Source organism: Nomascus leucogenys, chromosome 8, assembly GCF_006542625.1.
Source record: "Nomascus leucogenys isolate Asia chromosome 8, Asia_NLE_v1, whole genome shotgun sequence".
Taxonomy (NCBI): domain Eukaryota; kingdom Metazoa; phylum Chordata; class Mammalia; order Primates; family Hylobatidae; genus Nomascus; species Nomascus leucogenys.
The window spans coordinates 89,170,764-89,186,860 of record NC_044388.1 but is presented as its reverse complement, the minus strand read 5'-3'; the positions used below and the strand labels follow the sequence as shown (position 1 = coordinate 89,186,860).

Genomic DNA, 16,097 nt, shown 5'->3' with positions numbered 1-16,097 from the left:
CCTGCATGGAGAACACCTATGTTTAAAGTGACATCATACTTTGTTATTATTCAGGCCAAGGTGACAGAGGAGTTAGCAGCGGCCACCGCACAGGTCTCTCATCTGCAGCTGAAAATGACTGCTCACCAAAAAAAGGAAACAGAGCTGCAGATGCAGCTGACAGAAAGCCTGAAGGAGACAGATCTTCTCAGGGGCCAGCTCACCAAAGTGCAGGCAAAGCTCTCAGGTATGTGCTAGGTGGGGGATGCTGGGATTGTTGCCATTTAAACTCAAGGAATTAAGCTGTTTTCTTCCTCTCAATCTTTTTGGCATGATGCTCATGAAGTTTCTGAAGGATTGCACCAAAAATTAAAGGAGACTAGTTTAAAACCTACATGATTGTTTTACAGAAGGAACAGCAAAAGAACTGACTATTCATGTGGAATTGATCAGTGCCACAGTTCCCTTTTCTCTGGGGAGGCGTTGGCTTCAAAATCTTTGGTACTTATGATTGGCTTCAAATGCCTGGAAGAGTTGATGTGTTGTTCTAACTCATGACTCAGTGGAAGTTTAAAAAAGAGTTGCTTCCTGGTGTGGTTTCTTCTTTCTTAGAAGATGGATTGCAGCTCTTCAGCCTGACACTCGAGGCCCATCCTGCTTGGCTTGTCTCCCATTATATTGTCCAGTTCATCCTGGCCCTGACCATACCAGCAAGCCTGCTGGCTGCTCTTCAGCTCATCCTGTAGTTCTTGTCTTGCTTCTTATCCATGCTATTCTCTGGACTTGACATGTCCACCATTACTAATATTCGCTTTCAGTCCTCTTCAAAATCTGCCTCTTTCAGAATCTTTTCTAGTTTTCTCTAGACCATTTGATCTCTTAAAAAAAAAATCCTTTATCTCATAGTGCGTTATTATAACCCTTATCACAGTTTGATAAGCATGGTGTTTTGCTCATCTTTGTAAAGTCCTCTCCTCCATATTAGTGTTAGTTCAGTGCCTGGCAAGACATGGTGATTAGATAGAAGATTTATGAAGACCAGCCGGTTGATTATTCTACCTTGGTATATGGAAACAAATATGGAAGGCAGAGATGGGACTAGTGGGCAAGGCATAGCTGGAGCAGCAGCAGAGTTGGGTGGAAGCAAAGTTCATTTGCCTAATAGAGAACTAAAAAACAATGATGTCAATTGGTAAGGTGCTACCTTGAAGACACATCCCTTCCCTTTTATTTTTTAAAAAATTTTTTATATTTTGTAGAGACACAAGTCTCACTATATTGACCAGGCTGGTTGTGAACTCTTGACCTCAAGCCATCTTTCTGCCCTGTTCTCCCAAAATGTTGGGATTAACAGGCATGGACCATTGCTCCCAGCCCATCTCTTCCCTTTTAGAGCATGACTGGGCCCACATGAGGCAAATGTGTTAGACAGTCTTAGATTTGAATGTTGTTCAGATGCCTCATTTCTGCTTTTGTGGTGCCTTATGACAATTACCTCAAGAGCCATAAGAGTCTCAAAAGTTTCCCAAACAAATTTTATTTATTTCAAAGAGCTTTATTTGAGAAGGGATGCTTTGAAAGCAAATTCTTGGTAGAATGTCCCAGCTACCAAGAAAGTTGAGACTATCTTACTCAAGCAGTGAGAAAGAACCTGGACTAATACTAAACAATGATTGGTCCATTATGTTAAGACGGTGGCCAAAATGGGATTGTGGGAGTTATCTGTTTCAAAGGTCATTTCTGACTGCTGGGAACATTTCTTTTCCATTTTGTATGTGGAGAAGGTGACATGTACACACAGAGATCGCTTTCTATGGGACAAATATGGGTTGATGAGGGAGTCAGCTGACGGCTTGACAAATCTTATTGCTGGTCAGTGAGGTGATGTTGAAAGAAGTGAGCAGAGGCTGCTCGTGTGGTAGGACTGGGAAATCAAAGCACGCGGCTTTGAAAGAGCCACTGGGGCCAGACGCAGGGGCTCATGCCTTTAATCCTAGCACTCTGGGAGGCTGAGGCAGGAGGATTGCTTGAGCAAAGGAAATGGAGGCTATAGTGAGCTATGATCACACCACTGCACTCCAGCCTGAGTGATGGAGCAAGACTCTGTCTCCAAAAAATAATTTGAAAAAAGAACTGCTGGGATAACACATAGCCCATTACAGCTCTGGTTCTGTAGCAAAGTCTCTCTGCTCCTGTATCCCAGAGCTCCAAGAAACCTCTGAGCAATCACAGTCCAAATTCAAAAGTGAAAAGCAGAGCCGGAAACAACTGGAACTCAAGGTGACATCCCTGGAGGAGGAACTGACTGACCTTCGAGTTGAGAAGGAGTCCTTGGAAAAGGTAAGCTCCACAACCCAGTTGGCCAGAATTAGCTGTTTAATAAACATTTTTATTTTCCTTTTACAAATTACAATAGTATGTGCTTATTGTAACAAATACAAATAATATAGAAAAGTGTAAAATTTAAAAAAAAATTTTCCCCGCTCTAATCTCATACACTGGAGGTGACAATTCTAAAGTGTATAATCCTTCCAGATTGTTTTCTGTATGTAGAAAACATACATTCACACTCTCACACACATACATGTATGTATACTGAGAACTTTTTTTACAATAATGGTATCACGTTGAATGTTTTTTAGGAAAATATCGTGGACTTGTACTACATAAGAAGGAGATCTTTCTCACTCGTATTTAACTGCTGCATAGTGGCCTACTGTGAGGCTGTACCATAATTTGTTTAGTTATTTGCCTATCGATGAATATTTATGTTTTTATATTTTCATTATTTTAAGCATTGCTCCTATGGACATTCTCATATAACTGTTTTTGCACATTTGTTTGAGCATTCCTGCATGATGGATTGCATGAGTAAGAATCATGGGATCAAAGGGAAGGCTACATATTTGAATTTTTATAAATATTACCAGATTATCCTCAAATAGTAGTGCTTACACTTTCAGCACTATGTGAGTGAGCTCATTTGTCACATTCTTCCCCACTCTACATATATCACTTTTTCTAATCTTCATTAGTCTGACAGGTGAAATATGTTATCTTGTTTTAATGTGTATTTTTATTAGTAGTAAAGCTTTCATATATTTAATACCTATTTGTATTTCTTATGTAAATTCTCTCTTTAGTGTCCTTTATCCTTTTTCCTATTATTAGTTTGATTTGTAAACCCTTTTAAGGGTATCGATCCTCTGTCAGTCATAGATGTTGTAAATATTTTTCTAGCTTGCTGTCTTTTAACTTTATTTGTAGTATCTTTTGTTGATTAAAATTTTGATATCAAGAAATACTAAGTGAACAAAGTGAGAACATTTCTGTCTTTTTGTCTGTTCTGGAATAATTTAAATATGAAAATAATAAACTGCTCCCGAGGCTTCAGTAAATCTCATTAGGTAAAGCTGTTTTGGCCCAGTGCCTTTTAAGAGGGTAAATCTTGGTCTGCAATCGCGTTTTTTTCTAGGATTTTTTCCATTTTATTTATTTATTTTTAACTAATTCCTTCTAACCTCTTGGCGTTTTCAGTTTGTCGTTACTATAGATACTACTACAGTGACCATCCTTGTAACACACTCTTTATGACTGTGACTTACTGAATCCTTAATTACAATTTGTGGAATTTCTGGATACATATGTTTTTAAAGACTTTTCACAGGATTACTATCCAAAAAGAGTATATCCATTCTATCCATATTACTATCAGGGTATGAGAATGTCTGATTTCCTGTACCCTTATTAAAGTTAGGATGTTCCCTAGCTCTTAATAGAGGGGTAGATACAGCTCTTCTTGTTTTCCTTCTCCTGTCACCATTTTCCTCACCCAGTAGCCAAGAATGTGGAAAATTAAACTAAAAAATGAAGTTTTCAGAAATGGAGTAAGGATCCCACAAGGTAATTAACTGCCACCGCCATCATCCCTTTTTATTCTGTGTTAACAAGCTAGAGCTGATGATGGTTCTCTTGTTCCTAAGAACCTCTCAGAAAGGAAAAAGAAGTCAGCTCAAGAGCGTTCTCAGGCCGAGGAGGAGATAGATGAAATTCGCAAGTCATACCAGGAGGAATTGGACAAACTTCGACAGCTCTTGAAAAAGACTCGAGTGTCCACAGACCAAGCAGCTGCAGAGCAGGTAATGGGAAACTGAAGCACTTTGGAAATAGAGGGAAGGTGTGAAGGACTCAGAGAGAAATGCTTCTGGTTTCTTCCTTACCCTTTAGGATGACATTTCTCATAGCTGATACTCTCACTTTGGAGAAAGGTAGAAAAAGTAATCCAGATATGTGCAGGAGAGCCAGGAATCAAATGGAGAATCTTCTTTCTTTTTTAAAGCTTAGTTAATATTTAATTACATAAGTAAAAATGAAAAATATTTTCCTTACAAAAAGATTCCAAACATGATAAGGCCACAGCCATCAACTGTCGGACACCATCCTTCAGGCACGTTATCATCCTTGAAAAGAAGGGATTGATTTAGGTCATCAGGAAGGGAACCAGGGATAGTGGCAGGACACAGCTGGATCTCTAGTTCGTGCAACAGCAATCTTTCTCATTGTAAGTTTAAAATTTATATGCATACATATAGAGTGCATTGGTGCCCTCAGTTTGACCACCTCTGGGAATTTTGGTGAAAAAAAGTTTCTGAACCTATAAAGTTTAGGGTTCAGACCCTGAAAAGCAATGATCACATGGCCCTGCCCTCCAGGGACCTATCTAGATAGGCACACTTTTGTCTGCTTGGAGTACCTTTTGGAGTCCTGACAACCAATGACATCTTAAGAAGTGATTTACTTTAAAAGTAATGAGAGTCTTTTGAAAGATGGGTTTCCCTAGGTGCAACGGAATCTCACTCCCCCACCCCCAAGGATGATATGGTCATTACTTTCTCTTGGCAGCTGTCTTTAGTACAGGCTGAGCTACAGACCCAGTGGGAAGCAAAATGTGAACACTTGCTGGCCTCCGCCAAGGATGAGCACCTGCAGCAATACCAGGAGGTGTGCGCGCAGAGAGACGCCTACCAGCAGAAGCTGGTCCAACTTCAGGAAAAGGTACATATTTTTCTTGAGTCAGACAGTTTAGGCAGCCCAGTTAATTTGAGGCAGCCCAGTTAATTTGAGGCAAGCAGGCTGTTTGAGTCCTGTCAATCCTTCTGGGCCTAAAAGTTATTAATAGCTAGAAGACAAAACCACACTTGTTTAGCTTGTCAGTTATCTTTCACATACTTATTTGGGGTGATAGGTCAGTGACCTGGAAAAAGAGAAAACAGCGCTAGCGTTCTGGAACATGTTTTCCATTATTATTGGATCATTCATTTATTAAGCAAATATTTATTGAGAGTCAGTTGTATTCCATCCAGTGTGTTAAAGGAAGTGCATACAAGGAACCCTTCCCTCATGTATCTCACAGTCAAGAAAGGGAGACAAAGAAACAAAGATAGGCGTTAAGTGCTATGGGGCCCAGAAGAGGAAGTACTCAGGACAGCTGGGAAGGTTTCCCAAAGGCGGTGACATTTGAGCAGAGCCAAGAAGGACAAATAGCTTTGGTGAGGCAGCAAAGGAGGCAGAACATCCTGGGCAAAGGCATTGAGATAGGATGGAGACTGGGGTGTGGTGGGATCATCAGGCCTGAAAAAGAAAGAGATGGGACATGGCTTAGGGTCATGGTATGAAAGTCCATATTCGAGGTCAGTTTCTTTCCTTAAAGTGTCCAGTTGAAAACTTTTGGCCTAGAGATCTTGGATGCAATCTTGCAGACGAATGAGTTGCTGTTAATGCTGAATGTTTATGTCTAAATGACTAGTTATTACCTACCCTCCTGCTCTTCTTTCATTATATTTTTGACCTGATTAGGAACAAGGCAAGCAACCTTCTTGGGAAAGAGAAAGTGAAGTTTTGAGTTGAAATCGAATGATGAGGAGATAGAATTCTCTGAGGCAGAGGGTCTTGGGTGGGGGCTGAGGGAGTGGACACCAGCAGACCTAGGTGAGGTTAAGACTTGATGTTTAGAGATTCTGGAAAGGATGTGGAGAAATAGGAACACTTTTACACTGTTGGTGGGAGTGTAAATTAGTTCAACCATTGTGGAAGACAGTGTGGCGATTCCTCAAGGATCTAGAACTAGAATTACCATTTGACCCAGCAATCCCATTACTGGTTATATACCCAAAGGATTATAAATCATGCTACTATAAAGACACATGCACATGTATGTTTATTGTGGCACTATTCACAAAAGCAAAGACTTGGAACCAACCCAAATGTCCATCAATGATAGACTGGATTAAGAAAATGTGGCACATATACACCATGGAATACTATGCAGCCATAAAAAAGGATGAGTTCATGTCCTTTGCGGGGACATGGATGAAGCTGGAAACCATCATTCCCAGCAAACTATCACAAGGACAGAAAACCAAACACTGCATGTTCTCACTCATAGGTGGGAATTGATCAATGAGAACACTTGGACACAGGGCGGGGAACATCACACACCAGGGCCTGTCGAGGGGTGAGGGACTGGGGGAGGGATAGCATTAGGAGAAATACCTAATGTAAATGATGAGTTGATGGGTGCAGAAAACCAACATGGCACATGTATACCTATGCATCAAACCCACACATTGTGCACATGTGCCCTAGAACAAAGTATAATAATAAAAAAAAGAATTTGAAACAAAATTGTCTTTTATTATATGCAAAAAAAAAAAAGAGAGACTTGATGTTTGGGGTGGTTCTCCTCCCCTTGGGTTTTCTGACCTTCACCTGGTAATCCAGGTTCCTGAGGCCACAGCCACAGGCCGTTTGTTTTGCAGTGTTTAGCCCTCCAGGCCCAAATCACAGCTCTCACCAAGCAAAATGAACAGCACGTCAAGGAACTAGAGAAGAACAAGTCCCAGATGTCTGGGGTTGAAGCTGCTGCATCTGACCCCTCAGAGAAGGTGAGCTGGTATTTCAAAGGAGAAGCAAGCCATTTATATCAAGCATTCAGAAAGAACGTGGCCAGTATGTTGTGTTAGTTGCTCTTTTTCTAACTTTAGTGATGTTTTACTTGTCTGGTGACTTTAAAATGAACCAGATTTGGTGTTTGTTTGAGACGGAGTCTCACTTTGTCACCAGGCTAGAGTGCAGTGGCGCGATCTTGGCTCACTGCAACCTCTGTCTCCCAGGTTCAAGCGATTCTCCTGCCGCAGCCTCCTGAGTAGCTGGGACTACAGGCACGTGCCACCACACCCAGCTAATTTTTGTATTTTTAGTAGAGACGGGGTTTCACCATGTTGGCCAGGATGGTCTCGATCTCTTGACCTTGTGATCTGCCTGCCTCGGCCTCCCAAAGTGCTGGGATTACAGGCATGAGCCACCATGCCCGGCCCAAATTTGGTTCTTGAGTTTAAGGAGCTTACAGTCTAGTGGGGAAAACAAACAAATACATACTTATATATTAAGTGGCAAACCCAAAAGAACCCTATCTTTCTGAGGTTTTGACAGGTATAGGAAGGGCCTCTAACCACAGAAGAGGAATGAGGCTTGGGGAGTGTGCCCAGCATCCACTGGCTTCTGACCCTTAGAGCCTATGGCAGCTCCTAGTGGTGCTCACAGTGGGAGGGGGACATCAAGAAATGGTCTTTAAGCAGTCTTGGGCACACAGACCACAGCTTGCCTGCCCTTGATAGGTAACTCTCATGACTAGCCCTTCTGTCAAAGTGCTGCTCATTATTTAATATCATCCTCTCCACAGTGACAGCCTTCAGTGTCTCTGCTTATGACCAGCAGTATCCCAGTGTAGAGATCTAAGATGGCTTCATTTTGGCCTTCCATACACCTCTCTGGAATTAATGCATCCTTTAGTGACTTGATTTTGGCAGCATGTGTTTTGATGTTCACACAGGTCAAGAAGATCATGAACCAGGTGTTCCAGTCCTTACGGAGAGAGTTTGAGCTGGAGGAATCTTACAATGGCAGGACCATTCTGGGAACCATCATGAATACGATCAAGGTACAGCCAGCCAGCTGTCGTTTGTTTCATCGTAATGGGCATTTATGTTGCTTAAGTACCTTCTAAGGGATCATGAATAAAAAATTGTTCAGAGCTGGCACAGTGGCTTATGCTTGTAATCCCAGCACTTTGGGAGCCCAAGGTGGGAGGACTGCTTGAGGCCTGGAGCTCAAGCCCAGGTTGGGCAACATAATGAGACTTTGTCTCCACTAAAATTTAAAATTTTAACATTGGCCGGGTATGGTGGCGTGTGCCTGTAGTCCCAGCTACTTGGGAGGCTGAGGCAGGAGAATCACTTGAGCCAGGAGTTCAAGACTACAGTGAGCCATGATTGCGCCCGACTGCACTCCAGCCTGGATAACAGAGCAAAACCCTGTCTCCAAAGAAAAAAAAAAGAAAATTATTCAGGACCGTTCCTTAGTAATCAGGATGCCTGGAGTGACTTGACAGATATGGTCAGCCTCTTTTAACAGGAAAGAAGCAAAGTCATTTAAACTAGATGACCAGTAGTGTTAATAAGAATTAGGAGTGGCTACTGTGTTCCTTTCAGTGACCATCTCCTCCTTGGTTTTTGAACAGATGGTGACTCTTCAGCTGTTAAACCAACAGGAGCAAGAGAAGGAAGAGAGCAGCAGTGAAGAAGAAGAAGAAAAAGCAGAAGAGCAGCCACGGAGACCTTCCCAGGAGCAGCCAGCCTCAGCCAGTTCTGGGCAGCCTGAAGCACCCCTGAATAGGGAGAGGCCAGAGTCCCCCATGGTGCCCTCAGAGCAGGTGGTTGAGGAAGCTGTCCTGTTGCCTCCTCAGGCCCTCACCACTTCCCAGGATGGTGTACACAGAAGGAAAGGGGACTCAGAAGCGGAGACACTCTCAGAGATAAAAGATGGTTCCCTTCCACCCGAACTGTCTTGCATCCCATCCCACAGAGTTCTGGGGCCCCCGACTTCAATTCCACCTGAGCCCCCAGGCCCTGTATCCGTGGACTCTGAGTGTGAGGAGTCACTTGCTGCCAGCCCAGTGGCAGCTAAGCCCGACAACCCACCAGGAAAGGTCTGTGTCAGGGAAGTAGCACCAGATGGCCCGCTACAAGAAAGCTCCACAAGACTGTCCCTGACTTCAGACCCCGAGAAGGGGGACCCACTGGCCTTAGGGCCTGAAAGCCCAGGAGAGCCTCAGCCTCCACAGCTCAAGAAAGATGATGTCACTAGCTCCACTGGTCCCCATGAGGAGCTGTCAAGCACAGAGACAGGTTCCACAGTTGCAGGAGCAGCCCTCAGACCCAGCCATCATTCCCAGCATTCCAGGTATGTTCCTCTGAGCACTGCTTCAGGGACAGGGTGGCTATCTGTGGTGAGTGTCTGTGTTTTTTCCAGGGCTGGCAACTCATCCCTCAGAGACTAATTTACTCATGTCTTCATTCATTAGTTGATGTATTAATTCAACAACACCTACGAAGTACAAGGCTCTGTGGTGGGCCCTGTGATAGTGTGGTGGGTCCTGTGATAGTGTGGTGGGCCCTGTGATAGTGTGGTGGGCCCTGTGATAGTGTGGCGGGTCCTGTGATAGTGTGGTGGGCCCTGTGATAGTGTGGCGGGTCCTGTGATAGTGTGGTGGGCCCTGTGATAGTGTGGCGGGTCCTGTGATGGTGTGGTAGGCAAGGCAGGTTTGGTTCTTGAGTTTAAGGAGTGACAGTCAAGTGGAGAAAACAAATACATGGTTATATATTATAAAGTATGATAAGTCCTTTTAAAAAAGAAACAGCGTGCTATTCTAAAGGAGTTGTTCCACTTTAGATAGGGTGACTAGGGAAGGATTCTGAGAAGGTCACATTGAAAAGATGACTCTGGCTGTAGGTTCTGGAGGGGGCCAACCGCACTAGGAGGCCACTGTAGGGTGTGGGAAGAGATGGTGGCAGCGGAGGTCGGAGGAATTCCTGAGCAGTCACCAACGCTGTTGAATTCTTACCCAAGGGCTGGCGACCCTTGTAGGTGGTGGGTACTGTGACCTGGAGCAGGAACAATAACATTTTCTATGACTTGATTTTCCCTCAGTCTCTCTGGGGATGAAGAGGATGAACTGTTTAAAGGGGCAACTCTGAAAGCTCTGAGGCCCAAAGCACAGCCTGAGGAGGAGGATGAAGACGAGGTGGTAAGGAAATCCCAGGCACTGTCAAGTCCTCACACAGCCACCTGGGGGCTCTTCCCTACTGGCTCTGAGAAGAGAAATGGAGCCTGTTGGTGGCCCACTCCCTGGACTCTGTGTGCAGGGCCCTGTGGGAGCAGGCTTGGGGCTGGGCTGGGAGGGCGCAGCTCTGTAAGCAGAGTAGGGGACAGTCACATACCACTTTACTTTTGAGAAAGAATCATAGTCTCTGTCCATGCAGGAATTAGTCCCCTCAGAGGAAGAAAGCTGAGCTGCTTAGTCCCACACTGGAATGCTGAAGCCTTAGTTTTCCCCAAATCTGCTAGGATACTATTTATATTTTAGAATTGGAAAGGACTTTGAAGATCATCTTGCCTGGCCTCCTTATTCATAGATAAAAAACCTGAGGCTCAAAATGATGATTTACCCAAAGCCACAGAGTGAGTTAATGGCAAAGCTAGGACTAATCCCCAGGCTCCTGTAAAGACTTCCTGTTGCTGAGCATTTTCCACTTACTCAGCCTGCTTTCCTGCTGCCTTGTTTTGTCATCACAATATCCCTGGGCACAAAATGGGTTCAGTATCAATAGCATAGCTTCGTTTAACAGAGAACAAGAGTGAAGGCCAGGAGAGGAGGGCACTGATAGGGACTGAATTAGAACCCTGGTTCTCACATCTGCTGTTCCCCAGTGTGCCAGGTTACAACTGTTCTGGCTGTCCCTAGGCCATTTTGACTGCTCTGAAATGCATATGGAGAACATAGGTGGGCTTCAGGCTCAGTCCATCCAAAGGACAGAAATATGAGGGTGAATGGGGCAAATTTTGTCCCCTCATGTATCAGCCAGAGTGGATTTTGCCTTTTGCCAAAACCTTGGGCAGAGAGCTGTGATGGATCTACGCTCCAGCTTGTATGTACCAAAGCCCTTCCCTCTTGCTTGTGTTCCTTTGGGGAATGTACCAGTTCCTTCCATTAGCCTTTCTTCCCAAGAGTTGAATTTTCATTTGAGAATCCAGAATACCAATTCGGCCCTAAAAAAAAAAGGATAAAAGGGGGAAAAAACCCAATTGACTATATTCTAAGTGACTGCCCTAAATATAGGTGGAAGCTTTTAATTAGCGAGTATCTTATTGGTATTAGTACCAATACTGTCAAGTTAACATGTATTTCTTGGGTACCCTGAAAAAGACTTCACAAATGTTCTCAATCTACCAATCCCAATGAGGTAGGTACTTTTATCCCATTTTATAGATCAGAGGGCTGAGGCTCAGGAAGATTAAATAATTTAACTAAGCTTATATAGCTAGTAAATGTAAAGCCAGAACTTTAGTCAGGACGAAACAGAAGCTGTGAGCCACACTTGAAAATCCTATACTGTCAGAGTTAGAGATCACTTCATTGATGTCTAGAGAGAAGTACGAGGTCTGGTTAATTGGTAGTGACATGGGATTAGCCCAGAGACTTGTGTACACATCACGCTGCCTTCCCTTTTGCCTGGCCCTGTGAAGATGGATTCTGGTTGGCAGTTGCTCACCAGAGCAGAGAATGCCCTAGTAGAGACTATTCAGTTCGTGCCTGTCTCTAGCATCAATCCCTGCTAGCCAGGTAGGTCCTGTTCCCTTGCCAATCCAGAGGACAAAAGGCCAGGAGCTCAAGTTGTGAAAAGAGTGGGTCTCTCATGGCCCATCAGTCCCTTCCACCCCCACTACCCCAGCTGGAAGGAGCAAGGGTGGTGCCAGTCAGGCTAGAGGTGTGGGAGGTTGTGGCTCTGTGTTCTTCACCTCTTAGGATTCTCCAGTTGGCCAAGCCTTCAAATTCAACTCTTTTTCAAATGATGGGATCACACCTAGAGCCAGTTAGGCCACCTTAGGTCACAACAACAGTGTTCTTCCATATGTGGTTGTCTTCTTCCCAACCTCCCTTCTTCCCACTTCCTCTCACTCTCTCAGGGCTGCTTTGCTTCTGTTTCTTTCTCCTGCTCCAGTGTTTCCTCTTTGACCCTTCTTTCTCCACACAAAATGTGTAAGTTACTGCATGAGAGGAAATCTGTCAAATCAATACATGTGCTTCATAAATAAATGATGAGATTAGCCAAAGTTCGTCTTTTTGTTTCTGTTGAAAGATTGCCTCCCTTCTCTGCCTGCTGGTCTCAGCTTTATCTGGAAGCCTAGGTTTGCTGGCCTCAGAGTTGGCCCTGTCAGTACAACCTCCTTTCCGACCCAGAGCTGGGAACAGAAGTTGGATTGCTTCCACTCACAGGTGGAAAGTCCAGTGGTGCAGGCACAAGTGAGGACTGACTGCTCTTTCCTGTTTTTATCAGAGCATGAAGGGACGCCCGCCCCCAACACCCCTTTTTGGAGATGATGATGATGACGATGACATTGACTGGCTGGGATGAAGACCCAGGAAACTGGTGCAAAGGTTTCTCTGCAACCCTTCCCTAAGCATGATTTTGCACAGCCAACCCTGGGTCTAGGCGAGCCACAGGGTGAGGTCAAGGTGAGCATTCTGGGAACAATATTTGGGCTCAGAGGGTGGGTTGGCCACCTTCTGAGCCCCAGCCCCGCCAGACCTGGTGAAGAGGATCATAACCCTGTCTTCAAAAACACTGGGTTTTCAGCAGCAAGTTGGAAGAAGGACTGGTAGGTTCCCCTCCAGCCAGTCACCTGTAAGAGTCCTGTCCTCTGCCAGACTTTTTAATCTCTTCTTTAACTCTCAGACTGACCTGGGAGCCCTCCTCTACCTGAATCCAGCACTCAACTGTGCCCTGGCAACAAGACCTGGGCTGAGGTCTCCCTGGTAGAACCAAGGGAGATTACACCATCTAAATCTCGGTGCAGTTAACAGCCTGGCCTGTAGTCCTGGGACATGTATCTTCTTCTCTGCCTTAAATCTGATACAAGAGGTCAATGACTTTGAAAATAAAACTAAAATAAATGTCCATAATGAAACTTGACTCAAGCCCATGGAGAAAAATTGAGTTTGGTTCCAAGGGCTGTCTGTGCTCCTTTTTGGGAATCTAAGGGTAGGAGTCTTACAGATCTGGGTCAGTTAACGTGCACAAAACGTTGTGGCATATTTACTCCCTTTGGTACCTAACCCTGGAACTTTTAGGCTTTCAAAGAAAGTCACCACTGTAGTCCTAGCCCATCCCTGGGGCATGATGGTTCTCTGAGGACCAGTCCAGTCATCCTCTTGCTCCTGCAGGCTTAGTCCTGCAGTCTAGGAAGCCATGCAGAGAAGGTGGGAGGGTCCCTTCTTTCCATTGTTCATGGCACCTGAGGGAGTCTTCATTTGAGAGCAGCTTCCATTCCCTTAGAACTCCTGGGACCAGGACTAATGCAGAGAACAGTAGTGAGAAAATACTTGTGGTCATTTTCTTGATTCCAGGATCTTCCAAAGATTATGCAATCAGTCTTTAAAAAAACAATAATTTTAATAAAAATGTTTCTTGATTTTAAATGTTTATAAGATAGGACTCAAAATTCCACTTCATCTGGCCTGGCATCATCCTTGCAGGCTTTGGATATGTCTCCCGTGTGCGGGCCTGGGAGGCAGTGAGAACTAATTATTTCTTTGTTGCTTAACAAAAGGCAGTGCTGTTTGTTTGGCACTTTACACAGACTGGCTTATCTCCAGCAGCCACTGCAGAAGACAGTGCTATCACCATTTTATAGAGAAAACTGAGACTTAGAGAGGTGAAGTAATTTGCCCAAAGTTACATATCTAGGAAGCCTCAGCACAAGAATTCAAATCCTGGCCATCTGATTCCAGAGCCTGGGCTCTTGGCCAGCACAGCCTGACTGTCACTGGTTGGGGGAAGGGGCAGTGATGCTTTTAGAAACAGGCTTCTGGGCTCCACCTTAGATCTGAAACAGAATTTCCACCATTAATGGTAAAATAGAAAGAGCATGATCTGCGTTCACATCCCTGTTCCACTGGGTGCTGTGTGGTGTTAGCCAAGTTACTTACCTTTTCAGCCTTGGCCCTTCATCTGACTTGAAGAAAGGGACTTGGGGTCAGGCTGCCTGGCTCTGAATCCTGGCTCTGCCACTTATTAACTAGTGACTTTACTTAACTTCTCTGTGCCTGAGCTTCTCATTTCTTTTTTTTTTTTGAGACGGAGTCTCGCTGTGTCGCCCAGGCTGGAGTGCAGTGGCGCGATCTTGGCTCACTGCAAGCTCCACCTCCCGGGTTCACACCATTCTCCTGCCTCAGCCTCTCCGAGTAGCTGGGACTACAGGCGCCCGCCACCACGCCTGGCTAATTTTTTTGTATTTTTAGTAGAGACGGGGTTTCACCGTGGTCTCGATCTCCTGACCTCGTGATCCGCCTGCCTCGGCCTCCCAAAGTGCTGGGATTACAAGCGTGAGCCACCGTGCCCGGCCTGAGCTTCTCATTTCTAAGATGAGGACAGAAATAGTTTCTGCCTTGTCATGAAGATTAAATGAGTTAATTTTTGCAAAGTGCTTAGAAGACTGCCTGATACAGAATAAGCACTATATAGATATTTGTTTGTTTGTTTTTTAGTCAGAGTCTTGCTGTGTCACCCAGGCTGGAGTGCAGTGGCACCGTCTCGGCTCCCTGCAAGCTCTGCCCCACTGGGTTCATGCCATTCTCCTGCCTCAGCCTCCCAAGTAGCTGGGATTACAGGCGCCCACCCCCACACCTAGCTAATTTTTTTATTTTTAGTAGAGATGGGGTTTCACTGTGTTAGCCAGGATGGTCTCGATCTCCTGACCTCGTGATCCACACGCCTCTGCCTCCCAAAGTGCTGGGATTACAGGTGTGAGCCACTGCGCCCAGCCAGATATTTGTTAAATTAAAAAAAAAAAATTTTAATTAGGAATTTAGGAAAAACATCACCTTTTGTGACTGGGCTCTGAAGAGTGAAGCAATGGATTGCCTACTAGGTCTACCCATATAATCACTGTTTCTAAAGCATAGATTTTTTTTTTTTTTTTTTTTTGAGATGGAGTCTTGCTCTGTTACCCAGGCTGGAGTGCAGTGGCACGATCTCAGCTCACTGCAATCTCCAGCTCCCAGGTTCAAGTGATTCTCCTGCCTCAGCCTCCTGAGTAGCTGGGATTACAGGTGCCTGCCACCACGCCTAGCTAACTTTTGTGTTTCTGATAGAGATGGGGTTTCACCGTGTTGGCCAGGCTGGTCTCGAACTCCTGGCCTCAAGTGATCCTCCTGCCTCGCCCTCCCAAAGTGTTGGGATTACAGGTGTAAGCCACCACGCCCGGCTTCTAAAGCATAAATTCTTAAAAAAAAAAAAAAAAAAAAAAAGAAAAAAAGAAAAATTAAGTCCTCTACACTATAAAAACCACAAGTGTCTAACCACATTGAAAGAGACTGTCAAACTGAAGAGTTTGCCAATTATCCATGGAGATGCCCATCTCCGCATACCACAGGGGAGGGAGCATTAGCTGGTCAGGACTTAAGAGATGGACTGTTGACGATCCATCAGCGAGAACACACGTGCTCTACAAAATCTTAAACTTATTGAGACACCAGGCAGCTTTCCAGTTCCCTGCAAACATGGGGGAATGCCCTGATCAGTCCTAAAGGTGTGACATACTCTACTTTCTAGGGCAGTTATTTCTTATTGTAAATTAGCTAGTGGCTATTACATTTGCTTCTGCCTGCAGGGAGAGAAGATGCTAAATAATTGTGCCAACACAGGTGCTTATAGTCCGTGTGACAGTTACTTTTCTTATAGCATGTACTCAATTAATACTTGTTATATGAATGAATAATGACTTGCCTCAGTTGGCATTCTGGAGTGTCTACCTGGGTGCAGCATTTCAGGGCTGGGTTTCCCTGAGCAGAGTTGTCTTTGTAGCAGATGGATGGACTCTGTCCTCAGACAGGCTTATAAAGAGCACTACCAGCTCTATTAGCCCCACTCAGCCCCTGCAGTTGTTAAAAGGGTTCATGTGCTTTCTGTTGGAATTAGGAGAACAGAACAGTCATAGAC

The 16,097-nt window shown here is 44.6% G+C and overlaps 1 protein-coding gene across 5 annotated transcripts in view; it reads left to right on the top strand.

The window, feature by feature from the left end:
* The window catches only part of FKBP15 (FKBP prolyl isomerase 15), a 56,534-nt gene extending 43,464 nt beyond the window's left edge, over positions 1-13,070 (top strand). For 4 of the 5 annotated variants that reach the window (XM_030817645.1, XM_030817644.1, XM_030817643.1 and 1 more), the window contains 9 exons: positions 55-226; positions 2,183-2,319; positions 3,963-4,118; positions 4,882-5,034; positions 6,798-6,923; positions 7,871-7,978; positions 8,558-9,279; positions 10,027-10,123; positions 12,435-13,070. In XM_030817645.1, the coding sequence (XP_030673505.1) occupies positions 55-226; positions 2,183-2,319; positions 3,963-4,118; positions 4,882-5,034; positions 6,798-6,923; positions 7,871-7,978; positions 8,558-9,279; positions 10,027-10,123; positions 12,435-12,512 (1,749 nt within the window). In that variant the 3' untranslated portion in view covers positions 12,513-13,070. The other variant, XM_030817641.1, reaches the window with a different exon arrangement.
* The last annotated feature ends 3,027 nt before the right edge of the window (positions 13,071-16,097 follow it).